General features: G+C 55.4%; 1 protein-coding gene across 2 annotated transcripts in view; it reads left to right on the top strand.

The window, feature by feature from the left end:
- The first annotated feature begins 7,109 nt into the window (after positions 1 to 7,109).
- ACBD4 (acyl-CoA binding domain containing 4) overlaps positions 7,110 to 14,759 on the top strand; it is a 24,622-nt gene continuing 16,972 nt past the window's right edge. Inside the window, exons 1-5 of one of the 2 annotated variants that reach the window (XM_073325546.2) lie at positions 7,110 to 7,173; positions 8,269 to 8,363; positions 10,059 to 10,179; positions 10,450 to 10,534; positions 10,975 to 11,095. In XM_073325546.2, coding sequence (XP_073181647.2) covers positions 8,282 to 8,363; positions 10,059 to 10,179; positions 10,450 to 10,534; positions 10,975 to 11,095 — 409 coding nt within the window. In that variant the 5' untranslated portion in view covers positions 7,110 to 7,173; positions 8,269 to 8,281. Of the gene's footprint in view, positions 7,174 to 7,886; positions 8,364 to 10,058; positions 10,180 to 10,449; positions 10,535 to 10,974; positions 11,096 to 14,759 lie in introns of those variants that run through there. The other variant, XM_073325547.2, reaches the window with a different exon arrangement.

The raw sequence follows: 14,759 nt of genomic DNA, 5'->3' as shown, positions 1-14,759 counted from the left end.
AGCCCTTACATTTCACACTGATGCTGGGCTGTAGTTAAGGGCTCCACCTGGGAGCTTGCACCTCCTGTATGAAACTCGGGGGCGGGGGGCTCCTGCCCTCCCCTGGCGAAGTGGCACCATGGGGCAGCGAATGGGAAGACTGCCTAAGGCTGCTGGTAAGGGAAGACTTTGGTACCCCAGAAGGGGGAAATGCACAGCGACCTGGCTGGAGGGTGGAGACCCGAAGAGGGAGCACCCTGAGGTGCAGAAAGAGCGCAAGTGAGGGGCAGGAGGCCATGCAGAAATCAGCAGAAGGAGGCCTCAGACCTCGAAAGAGCTGATTCCCCACAGTGGCCAGGAGGAAGTGAATGGACCCTGTGAGAGGTGCCTAATGTATGGCCCCAGAGTAACTAGTTCCGAAAGCTCAGGTCCTGCTACATACAGACACCCCAAAAATTACATGAAGGCCATTTGGGAACTGGGAACATGAAGGTCCTGGCCAGGAGTTGTGCAGGGACCAGGGACTGACATTCAAATAGAGGGGTCCTTCTGGCACCTTAGAGACTAACAAATTATTTTGGCATAACCTTTCGAGGGCTAAAACCCACTTCATCAGATGCATGGAGTGGAAAATACAGTAGGAAGATAGATAGATACAGAGAGCATGAAAACATGAACATGAAAAGATGGGGGTTGCCTTACCAACTCTAACGAGATAAATCAGTTACAGTGGGCTATTATCAGTTATTTGTTAGTCTCTAAGGTGCCACAAGGACTCCTCGTTGTTTTTGCTGATACAGACTAACACGGCTGCCACTCTGAAACCTGTCAAATAGAGGGAATGGCAAAGCGATCGCAGCACATACCTGAGCGTGCTCCTCTGCATCCTTCCGAGTGGCCAGTGGCCCCAGGGCAGCAAATTCACATAGACTATTGGAGCCGGACCACGTATGGGACAGATGCTCATTCTAGCTGGCCTGGAGTTTCCGGTACGACTTCAACGACTTCAGCACAGCCGGTGGAAGTGTTCAGATGTCCCATCAGCTCCTTCCCATCCTGCACCAAATGGATCAGTGGAAAGATTTCATCAGATGTTCAAGCAAGTGATTTCATCAGATGTTCAAGCAAGTGATTCATGACCCCAGGTGAAAGCAGCTCACAACACAAGATTGTAAATTTCCTATTGGCCCCTAGGTACGTAGCCTGTGCGACTACAAATCAGACACCAGCAATGCTGTTTGTGGGACATAATTGAAGGTCTTACTTGGAGCTGTTAAAGCCTGATCTAAAAACCAGGCCACACACGGTCCGACCCAGCTGTGCAGTTTTCACATGGGAGAAAAGATCTTGGTAGGAAGTGACTGAGATAATTCACGGAAACACGGACACATCACAGACAGGTCCTGTGTGGGCGCAGCACCAAGACCATGGAGAAGACTCCATGGCTTACCCCAGCTTTTGAGCAGACGTTCAGCAGGCCGTTCCAAACTGTGGAAAATACCCAGGTGACAACACAGCCCCAGACAGTCTTTGGTGATAGCAGCAGCGAGCCTCAAGGCCCTGCTTCTGCTACAAGTGACTTGCCACGACGGAGCAGGAGATGCTGTGGAGACACTGCTCCGGGTTCTGTAGTAACGCCCACACGTCCACCGCCTCTCGGACTGACCCTGGAGCACCTGTGTATTTCATTGGAGCCATTCTGATAGCGATATGTTCCTGATTGGGTTTTATGTCTGCAGCACTGCCTGAGCACCCCTCCCAGCCAGAGGTCTCCTTGCAGCACCCACCCTCTGGGTGCCCTCTTGAGGGCCCCTAATGAGCTCTACACAGTCTCTCTTATGAATAGTCTTACCTACCAGCTGATGAGGTTTGGTGGCTTAGTGGTTTAGGTGCATCCCCCAAAACCTGTGGCTTTGAGTCTCACTTGATCCTACAGGGCGAGGCCACCTCCAGTTCACCCAGTTGCAAAATGGGGCTAGGGCATGCGTGGGGTTAGGGCAGTCAAAGGCAGTTGCCTGTGATGCTGGCCCTGGTGCACCGCTGGCTATGAACCTGTGTCAGTGCAATGAGCCACTGGCTCGGGGAGCTTTGACACTCCTCTTGGGGCAGGTTTAAGGACCACAGACTGTTCCACGTGGCCCTGGCTCAAAAGTGCCATTCACCATTGCAGCCCTAGGCAGTGCTCACACTCACTCCTCTCTGGCTGCTTATGGAGCTCTGCTCCTGCCAGCATCTGTTCTCCCCAGGGGCACCGCTCCTCGCCCTTCTAGCTGGAGCTCTAGCTTCCCGAACCGGGTCTTCTGGCCCCCTCTACTCTTAAAGGGACACATACCCCCTTACAATGTCCCTTGAGGGGAAGGATGGTGTAGCGTATCGGAATAGGGTAGCATCACTTTAAATAATCTTCTCCTGCAGAAGCCAACAGATCCTAAGGCGCAGCAATGCACCTCTGTAGCCAGGCCTTGTGTGTCTGCATGTAGTTAGCAAACCTGGCTGTGTCCCTGGGGTCTCCTCATACTCCTGTGCTGGTGGAGAGCAGAGACCCCGCGCTCCTACTCAGGCCTTTCAAACCTTCCCACCCTGGGGCTTCCATCCTCTACATTTCAGGCTAGGGATGCTGGGCCTGGGCACACGCGGCTCTGCTGTAGCTAGTGGATGTAACCCTCGTTCCCGCTCTGCAGGCTTGGATTTACAGAGCCAAAATGGAGGGCCCGATTCAGGCCAGCTTTTCCAGTGCTCAGCAGCAGGATCTCTGGAGATCTGGCCCTTTGCCACAACTGCTTCTCCCTAAAGCCAAAATATTCAATCATGGACACACAAGATTTAGACTGCACACTTCCTGGGGCAGGGCCTGTCTTTGTGTTCTGCGATTGTACAGGGCCTAGCCCAAGGGGGCCCGGTGCATGACTGGGCCCCTGAACACTACTGTCAGAAAAATAATAACTAATAACAAGAATTAAGAAAGTGGATTGAAATCTGACAGAGCTTTGCTCATTGCATGAGAGGAACAGTGCTGGAGACTATAGATAAACACTCACTACGCCAGGGGTTCTCAAACTGGGGGTCGGGTGTAACGACGCTCGTTCTGGCGGGACCCAGCTGAGAGTGCCAATTCAGGACAAATTGCTTCAAGCAGGGCAGTTACAGCCCCAGGCTGGGGTTTCTATGCACCCCAAGGCAAACCAAACCAGCCAAACAGAGAAGACTTTGGTCTTACCCCACTGGCTAACCACAAGTCACACAAGCAATTCCCTTAGACTCTCCAGTTTCCCAGGTTTCAGAGTAGCAGCCGTGTTAGTCTGTATCCGCAAAAAGAAAAGGAGTACTTGTGGCACCTTAGAGACTAACCAATTTATTTGAGCAGAAGCTTTCGTGAGCTACAGCTCACCTCATCGGATGCATCACGAAAGCTTCTGCTCAAATAAATTGGTTAGTCTGTAAGGTGCCACAAGTCCTCCTGTTCTTTTTCCAGTTTCCCAGTATCCCCACCAGTGCCACTCGTTATGGGGATGAATAGTTATGAAAAGCAATACCCCAGTAAAAGAAAAAAGGTTCCCTCGATCCCAAAGGACCAAGCCCCAGACCCAGGTCAATATACAAGTAAAATCTTACCCACCAATCGCGCTGTTGCCAATCCTTTAGAATCTAAAATCTAAAGGTTTATTCATAAAAGGGAAAAGATAGAGATGAGAGCTAGAATTGGTTAAATGGAAACAATGACACACAGTAATGGCAAAGTTCTTGGTTCAGGCTTGCAGCAGTGGTAGAATAAACTGCAGGTTCAAATCAAGTCTCTGGAGTAAATCCACAGCTGGGATGGGTCATTCAGTCCTTGGTTCAAAGCTTCAGGGTAGCAAAGTCCCTCCAAAGGCACGAAACAGGATTGAAGACCAGATGGAGGAGCTGCCGCAGCTTTTTATAGTCTCTTGCCATGTGGTCTCTCTTTCTTTGTTCCAAAGACAAGCTGTCCATCACATGGCCTGGAAACACCTCAGAGTTCTGTCCGCAGGCAGGTCCCTGCACACCTGGCTGAGTCGCAAGGCGTGTCTGCCTTCTCCCAATGGGTCACTTGTAGAGCTGATGGTCCTTAATGGGCCATCAAGCAGATTAGGCAGTGCTGAAACCAACTTGTCTGGGGTGTCACCCAGAAGCACAGCACAAGTTTGAACTACAGACAGGATAGAGCCAATACTTATAACTTTAAATACAAGGATACACATATATAGACGGCATAATCCTAACCAGCAAACCATCACCTTGTCTTAGACACCTTACTTGACCCCCTTTATACAAGATTTGGTGCCTCTACAGGACCTTGGTTGCAACCATGTTCTATATGGTCCCAGTTCAAGTCAATAACATCACCTTGGGTTCTAGCCCACAAAAGCTTATGCCCAAACAAATTTGTTAGTCTCTGAGTTGCCACAAGGACCCCTCGTTGTTTTTGCTGATACAGACTAACACGGCTACCCCTCTGAAACCTTTCCAATTATATCTCACAAGACCAATCTTGCATGACACATCTTAGTTATGCCATATTCATATCATAACAAGATCTCTGTGAAGAATATGGGGTGTAGGGTCACAGGCGAAGTTTGTTAGCGTGCACCGTACAGGTCTCTGTGCAGCGCAAGACAATACAGTCTGGGGTTTGCACCCAGAGGGGTGTGCACTTGAGTGCTGGGATTTCCCCAGCTGTATGGATTTCAGAGTTGGTGTCTTTCTGCAGCTGGGCGTGTCCCTGCCTGTGTGTCCTGGAGGAGGCTTGAGGGTCTGGCTCAGCAGGACAGTGTAAGGGAGCCAGGTAGGTGGAACAGGCGGGCTCAGTGGTACCCCAGTACATCAGGTGGCGTCCCAGAGTGGGGATAACCTGCCACGCTCTCCCCCAGGGCATTAGCCCTCGGGACACTGCTTGGGGCACATCAGTATCACTCCCCATTCCGCAGAAGGGGCAAGTGAGGCACAACGAGTGGAAGGGACTCGCCCTCAGCCACCCAGCTGGTCTGTGACAGAACTGGGAATGGAACCCAGGAGTCCAGGGGCCCAATCCATTGCTGCCCCGCACTTTTTGTCATCATGTACACCAGCGTAAAGTGGTTATCAAACACCACCAGAGTCAGGCATGGGGACAGTTTGCCTGCACTGTGCACTGGTGTGAATGACTGCGTGAGGCGCAGGGCAATGGAGGGTCCGGCCTGGTGCCCAGCCCTGTGCTTTAACTGCAAGACCATTTAATATGCTCTGACAATTGGCCCGGAAGCCTGCGTCACTGCCCCCTTCTTCACAACAGGCCCTGGGATCTGCATGTTACATCTCACCTCAAAGCCAGCACCCCCAGACGACCCTGGGCTGCAGCAGGGGAAGACCCTGGGCAGCACCCCAAGAGACCCATGCAGGGTGTGCTGCCACCCATCCTGATAGTTCTAGGACTGCTCTGCCTTCTGGAGGGGCGACATGGTGGCATCGTTTGGTCATGGTGCATTGCGACGGGCTGGCATTTGACCTGACAATGCACTTAGATGCTGCTTTAGCAGGTGCTGTGGAAAAGCAAACCATGCCCTGGTGCAGGCAGAGGAAGTGAAAGTTCTGCCCAGCTGTGAATTCTTGGATTCTCACTCTGATGATGCGGCTAAGGCCTTGGTCACAGGAGGCCTCCTTGGGATAGGGGCTATCTCCCTAAGGGCATTTCAGACCAGCTGCTCAGTCTGCCTCTGACCCACAGGAGCCAACACGCAGGAGACAGTGCCCGGACTCATAGAATATCAGGGTTGGAAGGGCCCTCAGGAGGCCATCTAGTCCAACCCCCTGCTCAAAGCAGGACCAATCCCCAATTTTTGCCCCAGATCCCCAAATGGCCCCCTCAAGGATTGAACTCAAAACCCTGGGTTTAGCAGGCCAATGCTCAAAGCACTGAGCTATCCCTCCCCCCACACAGGGAGATGCTACTCTTTTGGTTCAGTCCATGCTAGTAAATAGCAGCCAGGTGGGGAGAGCTCCCCTTCCCACACACATTTTCTCAGGTCCAAGCTTCCTTCCCCACTCAGGGCTTCACCTTTGAGACGCTGTCAAAGAGCCAGAACCTCAAATTACAGCCTCAGAACGTAACCCCCTGAGACCACAGCACAGCCCATGGTCACTCACTGTTGTGACTCCATTCTCCCACGGCTTGCTCCGTCACTCTGCCGCAGCAGTTCACTGTGTTCAATCTGATCCAGATTGTAAACTTCCTGTACCAGGGACCTGTCCTTTGTCTGTGAAGTGACAGGATCACCTCCCACACTCTGCAATCCCTCCTTTGGCCTTGTCCACACTGGCTGTATCGTGCATCCTTCCTCTGCCCTGCGCTGTTGCTTAGGCACCAGACATTAGTGTACTAATATAGACTATCAGGGTTGGCAGGGACCTCAGGAGGTCATCGAGTCCAACCCCCTGCTCAAAGCAGGACCAATCCCCAACTAAATCCTCCCAGCCAGGGTTTTGTCAAGCTGGGCCTTAAAAACCTCTAAGGATGGAGATTCCACCATCTCCCTAGGTAACGCATTCCAGTGCTTCACCACCCTCCTAGTGAAATAGTGTTTCCTAATATCCAGCCTAGATCTCCCCCACTGCAACATGAGACCACTGCACCTCGTTCTGTCATCTGCCACCGCTGAGAACAGCCAAGCTCCATCCCCTTCCGGTAATTGAAGGCTGCTACCAAATCCCCCCTCACTCTTCTCTTCTGCAGACTAAATAACCCCAGTTCCCGCAGCCTCTCCTCGTAAACCATGGGGCCACGCAAACACAGGCCACACACCCAGCCACAGGGGCATTGTTTTGCATAGGCCCCTGCCACACTGGAATCTCTCCTCTCCACCCCCTATAATAAATCAGCCCAGAGCTCGCTTCCCAGCTTCACCCAAGAAAACAGCCACGAACTGCGGACGCCCAACGCGCTCCTGCAGGGGGCACTACTGCCCAAGGTTAGCGGTCCGCAGGCCACCCCTTCCCCTGCAGGGGGCGCTGTTACCCGACTTCAACGCTGGAGTCGGCGTTCAGCCCGCTGCGGCGGGGCGGCGCTTATTTGCATTGTTTTTAAAGCTTGATGCTAATTGGGCGAAGTGTGACGAGGGAATGAAAGACATGTGGTTATTGGTTGGGACGGTCACCCCAGTCTCCGGGTGGATCAGCTGTTCGGGGCGGCGGGGGAGCCGGGTCCGAGCTAAGGGGCCGGACGGGGGGATCCGGGGACTGGGCTGGGGGGATCCGGGCGGGGGGGATCCGGGGTCTGGGCTGGGGGCGGACATCGGGCTGGGGGGATCCGGGCGGGGGGGCCCGGGCTGGGCTCTGTTGGGGGGATCCGGCTGGGGGGATCCGGAGTCCGAGCTACGGGGGGCCCCGGGCTGGGGGAACCGGGGTCTGGGCTGGGGGCGGACACTGGGCTGGGGGGATCCAGGGTCCGAGCTAAGGGGGTCTGGGCTGGGGGGATCCAGGGTCCGAGCTAAGGGGGTCTGGGCTGGGAGGGATCTGGGGTCCGAGCTAAGGGGGTCTGGGCTGGGAGGGATCTGGGGTCTGAGCTAAGGGGGGCCTGGGCTGTGGCGACCGGGCGGGGGGGCCCAGGCTGGGCTGGGCTGGGCTGGGGGGGCCCTGGCTGTGGGGATATGGGCTGGGGACACTGGGCAGGGCGGATCCGGGGTCTGGGCTGGGGGGACACGGAGCTGGGGGGTTCCGGGGTCCGAGCTAAGAGGGTCCAGAGCTGAGCTAAGCTGTGCGGGATCTGGGCTGGGGGCCATGGACTATGGGGAGGATCTGGGCAGGGGGCAGCAGGGTCTGTGCCGGGGACACTCGGGAGGGCACCCTAGAGCAGGGCACTGCGGGGTGAGGTGCTTGGGCCCCGGGTCAGGTCTAGTGCGGGAACGCTCAGGGTAGGAGCTGGGCGCTCGGGGCAGGGCTGTGGATCCACCCGGCAGCTCCTGCCCCGGGCCAGCGCCTCCCAAGCCTGGTGTGCCTGGCACAGACCAGCTTCTGCAGGCGGAGGAGACCCAGCTGCCCTGTCGCCCCAGAGGGTCGCTGCCGGATGGGGCTGAGGGACGGCAGGGGGCACTGGTGAATCGAGAGGTTCCTGCCTGGCAGGGCTGTGAGCCCAGTGCAAACTCACAGACCAGTACCAAGTCCTGGCCCACATGCCTGAACCCCACATGCTCCAGAGCCCTGGGGAAGGCCCCTATCCTGCCCAAAGGCTCTGCCCAGCCGGGAGTGCCTCTGACAGGCCTCCCCGAGCTAACATGGGGGGTCGTGCTTCTCTCTCAGCTCCTGTGAGTGGATGGGGATGGAGCCTGCAGAGCCGGACTACCAGAAGCAATTCCAGGCTGCTGTCAGAGTCATTCAGGGCCTGCCTAAGAACGGTGAGTCCAGCATGCTCCGTAGATGGCCTAGCGTGGGCTTTGTCGGCTGGATGTTGGGATGGGTCTCCAGGTAGGCGAGGCTGAGGCTTGGTCTCTTGAAACTGGACAAAGCCTGACTAAGTGTCCAGTGTGGACAGGCCTGTGCCGGTCCCCAAGAGACAGAGTAGATGGGAATTAATGGACTGTCTCATCCTCCACCGTGTGTCGCATCACAAAACACCCTCACGACGGGCATGGACTGGTCCTTTCGTTGGCAGTCTCAGTAGAGGCCGACAACTGGAAGGCCACTGAACTCTCTGCTCCTGCCACGAGAGCTGGCTCCCCAGAGCAGGCTGAGTGAAGGGCCCAGCGCTGCTGCTGCCTGGGGTGTGTCAGTCCCCAGGACTCTCAGCCAGCACCTCCCACTTGCTGTAAGCACACACGCAAGCTGTTTGTAGCGTTTCTGTGCTCAGACCCTGCAGTGCTGGGGTGGACACTAGCTAGTGCTTGGCAGAGCACAGCTTAATTCCCAGATAGGCTGGTTCTGCAGCGCTGGCTCTAGTAAAAGGGTGGGGAAAATGGGTCTTATCAGTTAAACTGTGTGACGTTGACAAGATGCCACTTCAGTCAGGTTTCTGATTGTATCCGTGCTTTGGTGTCCCGTCCTGGCCAATCAAAATTCCACATCTTATCCTTACACCAGGGAGGATAAGGACAAAAGGTTGTTAATTCTCATGCTTCAGGCCACACACTCATCACTAGTGGGCAGTCAGGAAGGAATCTCTCCTTTGTAGGGTATTGTACAATTAGGTGCATGTATGGAGCAGAGGGACTTCTCTTCCTGGAGTATCCTGCATTGGCTGCTCCTGGAGGCAGGATCCCGGAGTGGACGGGCGTTTAATCTGTTCTATTCTGGCAGTTCCTGTAGGCCTGATCTCCAGAGGTGCAGAGCACTTGTGCTTCCCATAGACCTCAGTAAGGAGCTGCATGTGCTTAGCAACTGTGAAGACCAGACATTTATTTATGTACTTGTCTTAAGGCCACCCCACCCCCATGCTGGAAAATCTTGGCCCTGATGCTTTAGGCCATGTGAAATTTCAGCTTGCGCTTAAGAGGAGAAAGGAGATGAGAAAGACATCGTGACCGACCCGCTTTGTGCAGCCTCGGGTACCTGGCGTCTGCCCTCGTTGTTTCTCTCCCTGTAGTAATAGCATCTCATGGTATATGGGGCTTCCTGCCCCAAAACACAAACACGGTTTCACCCGCCACTGAAACACAGCTACCTCTGGGGTGGAATGCAGCTGCTATTTAACAGTGCACAGCAACACTATGCATCCTCTGAACTTTCCAGCTAAAACTGCAGAGGGTATTTCCGGGAGGCAGAATGTAACTGAGTGGGAATTGGGCCCGGATCATGGTTAAGGCCCTGACTCGTGGGCCCGTCAATGACCAGATGGTCACCTCAGCGCTATGCCTCCTCTGAAGGGCAGAGCTCCAGCAGTTTGGGGTCTGCTAGCGCCGTGCTGGGGCATGGGCTCAGTGCTGGTCTCGTGGGCAGAGACCCACCTACTGGGTCACAGCGTAAGGATGCGGGTAACAGCCCCTGAATGGCCACGGTAGTCTCTAAGGTGCCACAAGTCCTCCTTCTCTTTTCTCATGGTGGGGAAGTGGCCGGAGTCCCTCTGTTCCTGCTCTGATGGTTTGTGTGTGTTCTAGGGTCCTACCGCCCCCCCTACGAGGTGATGCTACGATTCTACAGTTACTACAAGCAGGCGACAGTGGGCAGCTGCAAGATCCCCCGGCCTGGATTCTGGGATCCCATCGGCCGGTATAAGTGGTAAGGCTGAAACAGTAACTGCTTGGCAGGAGTGTTGTAGACTGCAGTACAGCCTTGTTCGTGGGGCATCAGTCATAGAATATCAGGGTTGGAAGACCCTCAGGAGGTATCTAGTCCAACCCCCTGCTCAAAGCTGGACCAATCCCCAATGTTTGCCCCAGATCCCAAACGACCCCCTCAAGGATTGAACTCATAACCCTGGATTTAGCAAGGCAATGCTCAAACCACTGAGCTATGCCGTCCCCCCTGATGAGACCTTCTGGTTGGCAGGGATGCGTGGAGCAGGCTGGGGAAGATGTCCAAAGAGGAGGCCATGGCCGCGTATGTCTCGGAGATGAAGAAGGTAGCCCAGAAGGTACAGAGCTCCTTGCTTCCCTGCTATGTGCAGCTCCTGGGGCTGCTCCGCTCGCTCCCCGTGTGCCTTGGGACACCCTGGAAGGAGTGCCCTCGGCATCGTCCCTGGTGGAGTGAGGGCCACGTGGCACACGCTGGTACAGCTGACGGGCTCTGGCTGAGGAGGGCCTGGATTCAGAGTCGTTGGAAGGTGGGGCGGGAAGGGCGCTGGCAGAGCTGGGGAAGGACCCCAGGCTGGGAAGACCAGAGGTGCCCTGGCAGCGCTGTGGGGGGAAGCTTTCGGAGCCCGCTTGCCACAGCCAACTTGCCATAGGCAGCACTGTCGGTCCCTCCCTCTCCCAGACACCGCACTTAGGCCCAAGGCTTTAGTGACCATTGCCTCAGCGCGGGATCCTCCATCTTCTGACTTGGCTACAAAAGAGCTGTTGGGGTTCTCTCCAGGTCATTGACACGATCCCAGCGGGCGAGGTGTCTGAGGACGTGTTTGGGTTCTTCGAACCTCTCTACGAGGTGATACACGATATGCCCCGGCCCCCAGAGTCCTTCTTCAAGAAGAAGGCTGGTAAGCCTGGGGCGTTGGGAGGGTGGCTGGGCTGGGCTGGGGTGAAATGGGCAGAGCAACAGTCTGGGAGTCAGGACTCCTGGGTTCTAGTCTCGGCCCTGCCACTTCCTTACTGCAAGGTCTTGGACAAGCTGCTTCACCTCTCTGTGCCTCAGTTTCCCCATCTGTAAAATGATACTTCCTTCTGCTGGTTCCCGCATGCCCTAGCCCATGAGGGAAACAGCTCATCCTTCCAGCTCCCTGGCCATCCATCGCAGGTACTGATCTGGCTCTCATCACTGTAGTATCTGAGTGCCTCACAATCCCCATTGCACAAGTGGGGAACCGAGGCACAGAAAGGCTAAGTGACTTGCCCAGGGTCACATAGGGAGTCTGTGACGAAGCAGGGAATTAAACCTGGGTTCCTGAGTCCTAGCCTTCCTCTTCCTGTCAATCTGGACTCCCAGATGGCGTGTCCTCGAGGACAGTGCAGCCTCGGCCCAGCTGCATCCAGCAAGCTGGCATTGCCTGATGTGGGTTTGTGCAGCGCAAGCCGAGCCCTCGCCACCCCACTGCGTGCTGTGAAGAGGGAGGGAGTGGGGAATGAGACTACAAGCACCTGGGGGGCTCGCTCCTGACTAGAACTTGTGCCCAGTTTGTTCTCTCCGTGCTCCTGACTCGAGTGATTGTATGTGAGAGCCTCAGCCCCGAGCGGGAGGAGGGCGTGGCTGGGCTGCAGGGATGCAATGGTGGGCTGACTCTAGGCTCCGCCCTCCTTCCCCTGCCCCGCCCCCCAGCGGCTGTGCAGCGTGTCTGGCAGCCTGCACCCCGGGGAGCTTCAGCCTAGCTGGGGTTGTGGGGCTCCGTCTGGGAGCCCCGTGTTAATGGAGACGTCCCCTCTGAGATCCCCTTTAAGCCGTCCGCTCGCTTCCTCGCCGGGAGCGTTCACACCAGGCTCGCTCGAGCTGCCACCAGCGGCTGGGGCCTGAGGGCACCCTCCTGCCCTGCCACGCGCGCGGGGGCTCCGGCCGGGGCTGCTGGCGGCGCAGGTCGCCGAGCAGAGATCTGCCCTTGGCGCTTGGGAGAAGTGGCCCTGCCCTGGAAGCCTGGTAAGCGTTGGTTTGGCCGCCGCCAGCGCTGAGCCGTGAGGGCTCGGCTCCCCACGGAGCAGCGCCGAAAACAAGAATCCGGAGCTGGGCTTGGAGCTGCGAGCCGGGCGTGGCATGGCAGTGCGGGCTTCCCGCTGACGAAGGGACGGGCCGAGTTTGGGCCTTGCTGGGTGACTGCACTTCCTCTGGCCTGGGCAAGAACGCCCCTGGTGGGGCATGATGGAGTCCTCTTCCCCTGCCCGGGGCACTGAGCACAGGAGCCGACTTTCCAAAGTGCCAGGGGGGTGCTCGACCCAGGCCCTGCCCCCAAGGCCCCACCCTTGCCCCACCTCTTCCTGCCCCCGCCCCACCTCTTTCCACCCAGTTCTGCCCCCTCCTGCAAGCGTGCTGCATCCTCGCTCCCCCTTCCCCCTCCAGAGCCTCCTGCACACCGCCAAACAGCTGATTGCAGCAGGTGGGAGGGAGGGGAGGCGCTGATCCGTGGGGCCTGCTGGCAGGCGGGAGGCACAGGGAGGGAGGGGAGGTGCTGGTCTGTGGGGCCTGCTGGCAGGCGGGAGGCACAGGGAGGGAGGGAGAGGCGCTGATCCGTGGGGCCCGCCGGCGGGCGGGAGGCACTGGGGAGGTGGGAGGGAGCTGATAGGGAGCTGCCGGTGGGTGCTCAGCATCCACCATTTTTTCCCCATGGGTGCCCCAGCCCCGGAGCACCCAGGGAGTCGGTGCCTGTGGCACTGAGTGACAGGCTTAGACCCTGCAGCAGGAGGGCCTGTATCTAGGGGAACTCGGTGGTCTCGTCCTCATGTCAATGCTGGATCCTCTTTGGAACCTGTGGGTGATAGAAATGTGCTCTGTTGTCTCCAGAACGTAAACGCAGAGCCTAAGCTACCAGCCATTGCCCTCCTCAGGGCATCTCCATTCGTGAACCTGCCCCTGTAAACCTGCACTAGGAATGGGACAACTTTTTATCAAACTCAGGCTTGATACAGAGTGAGAGGAGGCAGCCGCTTAACTCCTGATTTAAATCACTCGGTTTGTTTTTAGTCATTGATTTATACCAGGGTGAAGGTTTGAAAAAACTAATCTGAAAGTTTGACCTGTTGCAGCTGTAGGTTTAAAATGGATGAGCTCAGTTCAAAATGCTGCTGTTTGGTAGGGTTGCCATGACTGCTAGGATTTCCTGTTTGAATTCTACAGAACTGCTGTAAGAACATCAGAACGGCCAGACTGGGTCAGACCAAAGGTCCATCTAGCCCAGTATCCTGTCTGCTGACAGTGGCCAGTGCCAGGTGCCCCAGAGGGAATGAACAGAACAGGGAATCATAGAATATCAGGGTTGGAAGGGCCCTCAGGAGGTATCTAGTCCAACCCCCTGCTCAAAGCAGGACCAATCCCCAATTTTTGCCCCAGATCCCTAAATGGATCCCTCAAGGATTGAACTCACAACCCTGGATTTAGCAGGCCAATGCTCAAACCACTGAGCTACCCCTCATCAAGTGATCCATCCCCTGTCACCCATTCCCAGCTTCTGACAAACAGGCTAGGGACACCATCCCTGCCCATCCTGGCTAACAGGACCTATTGATGGACCTATCCTCCGTGAAATTATCCAGTTCTTTTGTGAACCCTGTTATAGTCTTGGCCTTCACAACATCCCCTGGCAAGGAGTTCCACAGGTTGAATGTTGGGAATCATTAAGAAAGGGATAGATAATAACACAGAAAATACCATATTGCCTCTATATAAATCCGTGGTACGCCCACATCTTGAATACTGTGTGCAGATGTGATTGCCCCATCTCAAAAAAGATAGATTGGGACTGGAAAAGGTTCAGGTTTCTTCACACAATGCACTCTTTGCCAGAGTTCTACAGGTACTAGATAAATTCATGGAGCGTAGGTCCATCAGTGGCTATTAGCCAGGCTGGGCAGGGATGGTGTCCCAAGCCTCTGTTTGCCAGAAGCTGGGAATGGGCGACAAGGGATGGATCACTTGATGATAACCTGTTCTGTTCATTCCCTCTGGAGCACCTGGCACTGGCCACTGTCGGCAGACAGGATACTGGGCTAGATGGACCTTTGGTCTGACCCAGTATGGCCATTCTGATGTTCCATGCATTTATCTAGTTCTTTTTTGAACCCTGTTACAGACGCTCCCCAATTTACGCAATAATTCCGTTCCAGAACGGGTAACTCGAATTTTGCATAAGTCGGAAACGTATACCTGACCGTTACGCAAAAAAAAAAAAAAAAATCCCTCCTATTTCTAGCTTATGGAACTTTTTCCGAAAGTGCGGATTTGTGTAAGTGGGGTCTTGCGTAACCCAGGGAGCATCTGTAGAGTCAAATTGAGGAGGGTTCAGAGAAGAGCCAGAACAGTGATTAAAGGATTAGAAAACCTACCCAACAGTGATCAACTAGATTAAGCTCCTTGATCTTAATGGAGAGAAGGTTACGGGGTGACTTGATCACAGTCTAGTACCTACATCGGGAGCAAATTAATAATGGGCTCTGCAATCTAGCAGAGACAGGTGTAACATGATCCCGTGGCTGGAAGTGGAAGCCAGACAAATTCAGATTTGG

Source organism: Lepidochelys kempii, chromosome 27 (genome assembly GCF_965140285.1).
Source record: "Lepidochelys kempii isolate rLepKem1 chromosome 27, rLepKem1.hap1, whole genome shotgun sequence".
NCBI classification, from domain to species: domain Eukaryota; kingdom Metazoa; phylum Chordata; order Testudines; family Cheloniidae; genus Lepidochelys; species Lepidochelys kempii.
The sequence above is the reverse complement of the archived record's forward strand: the minus strand, read 5'-3'. Positions and strand labels throughout refer to the sequence as shown.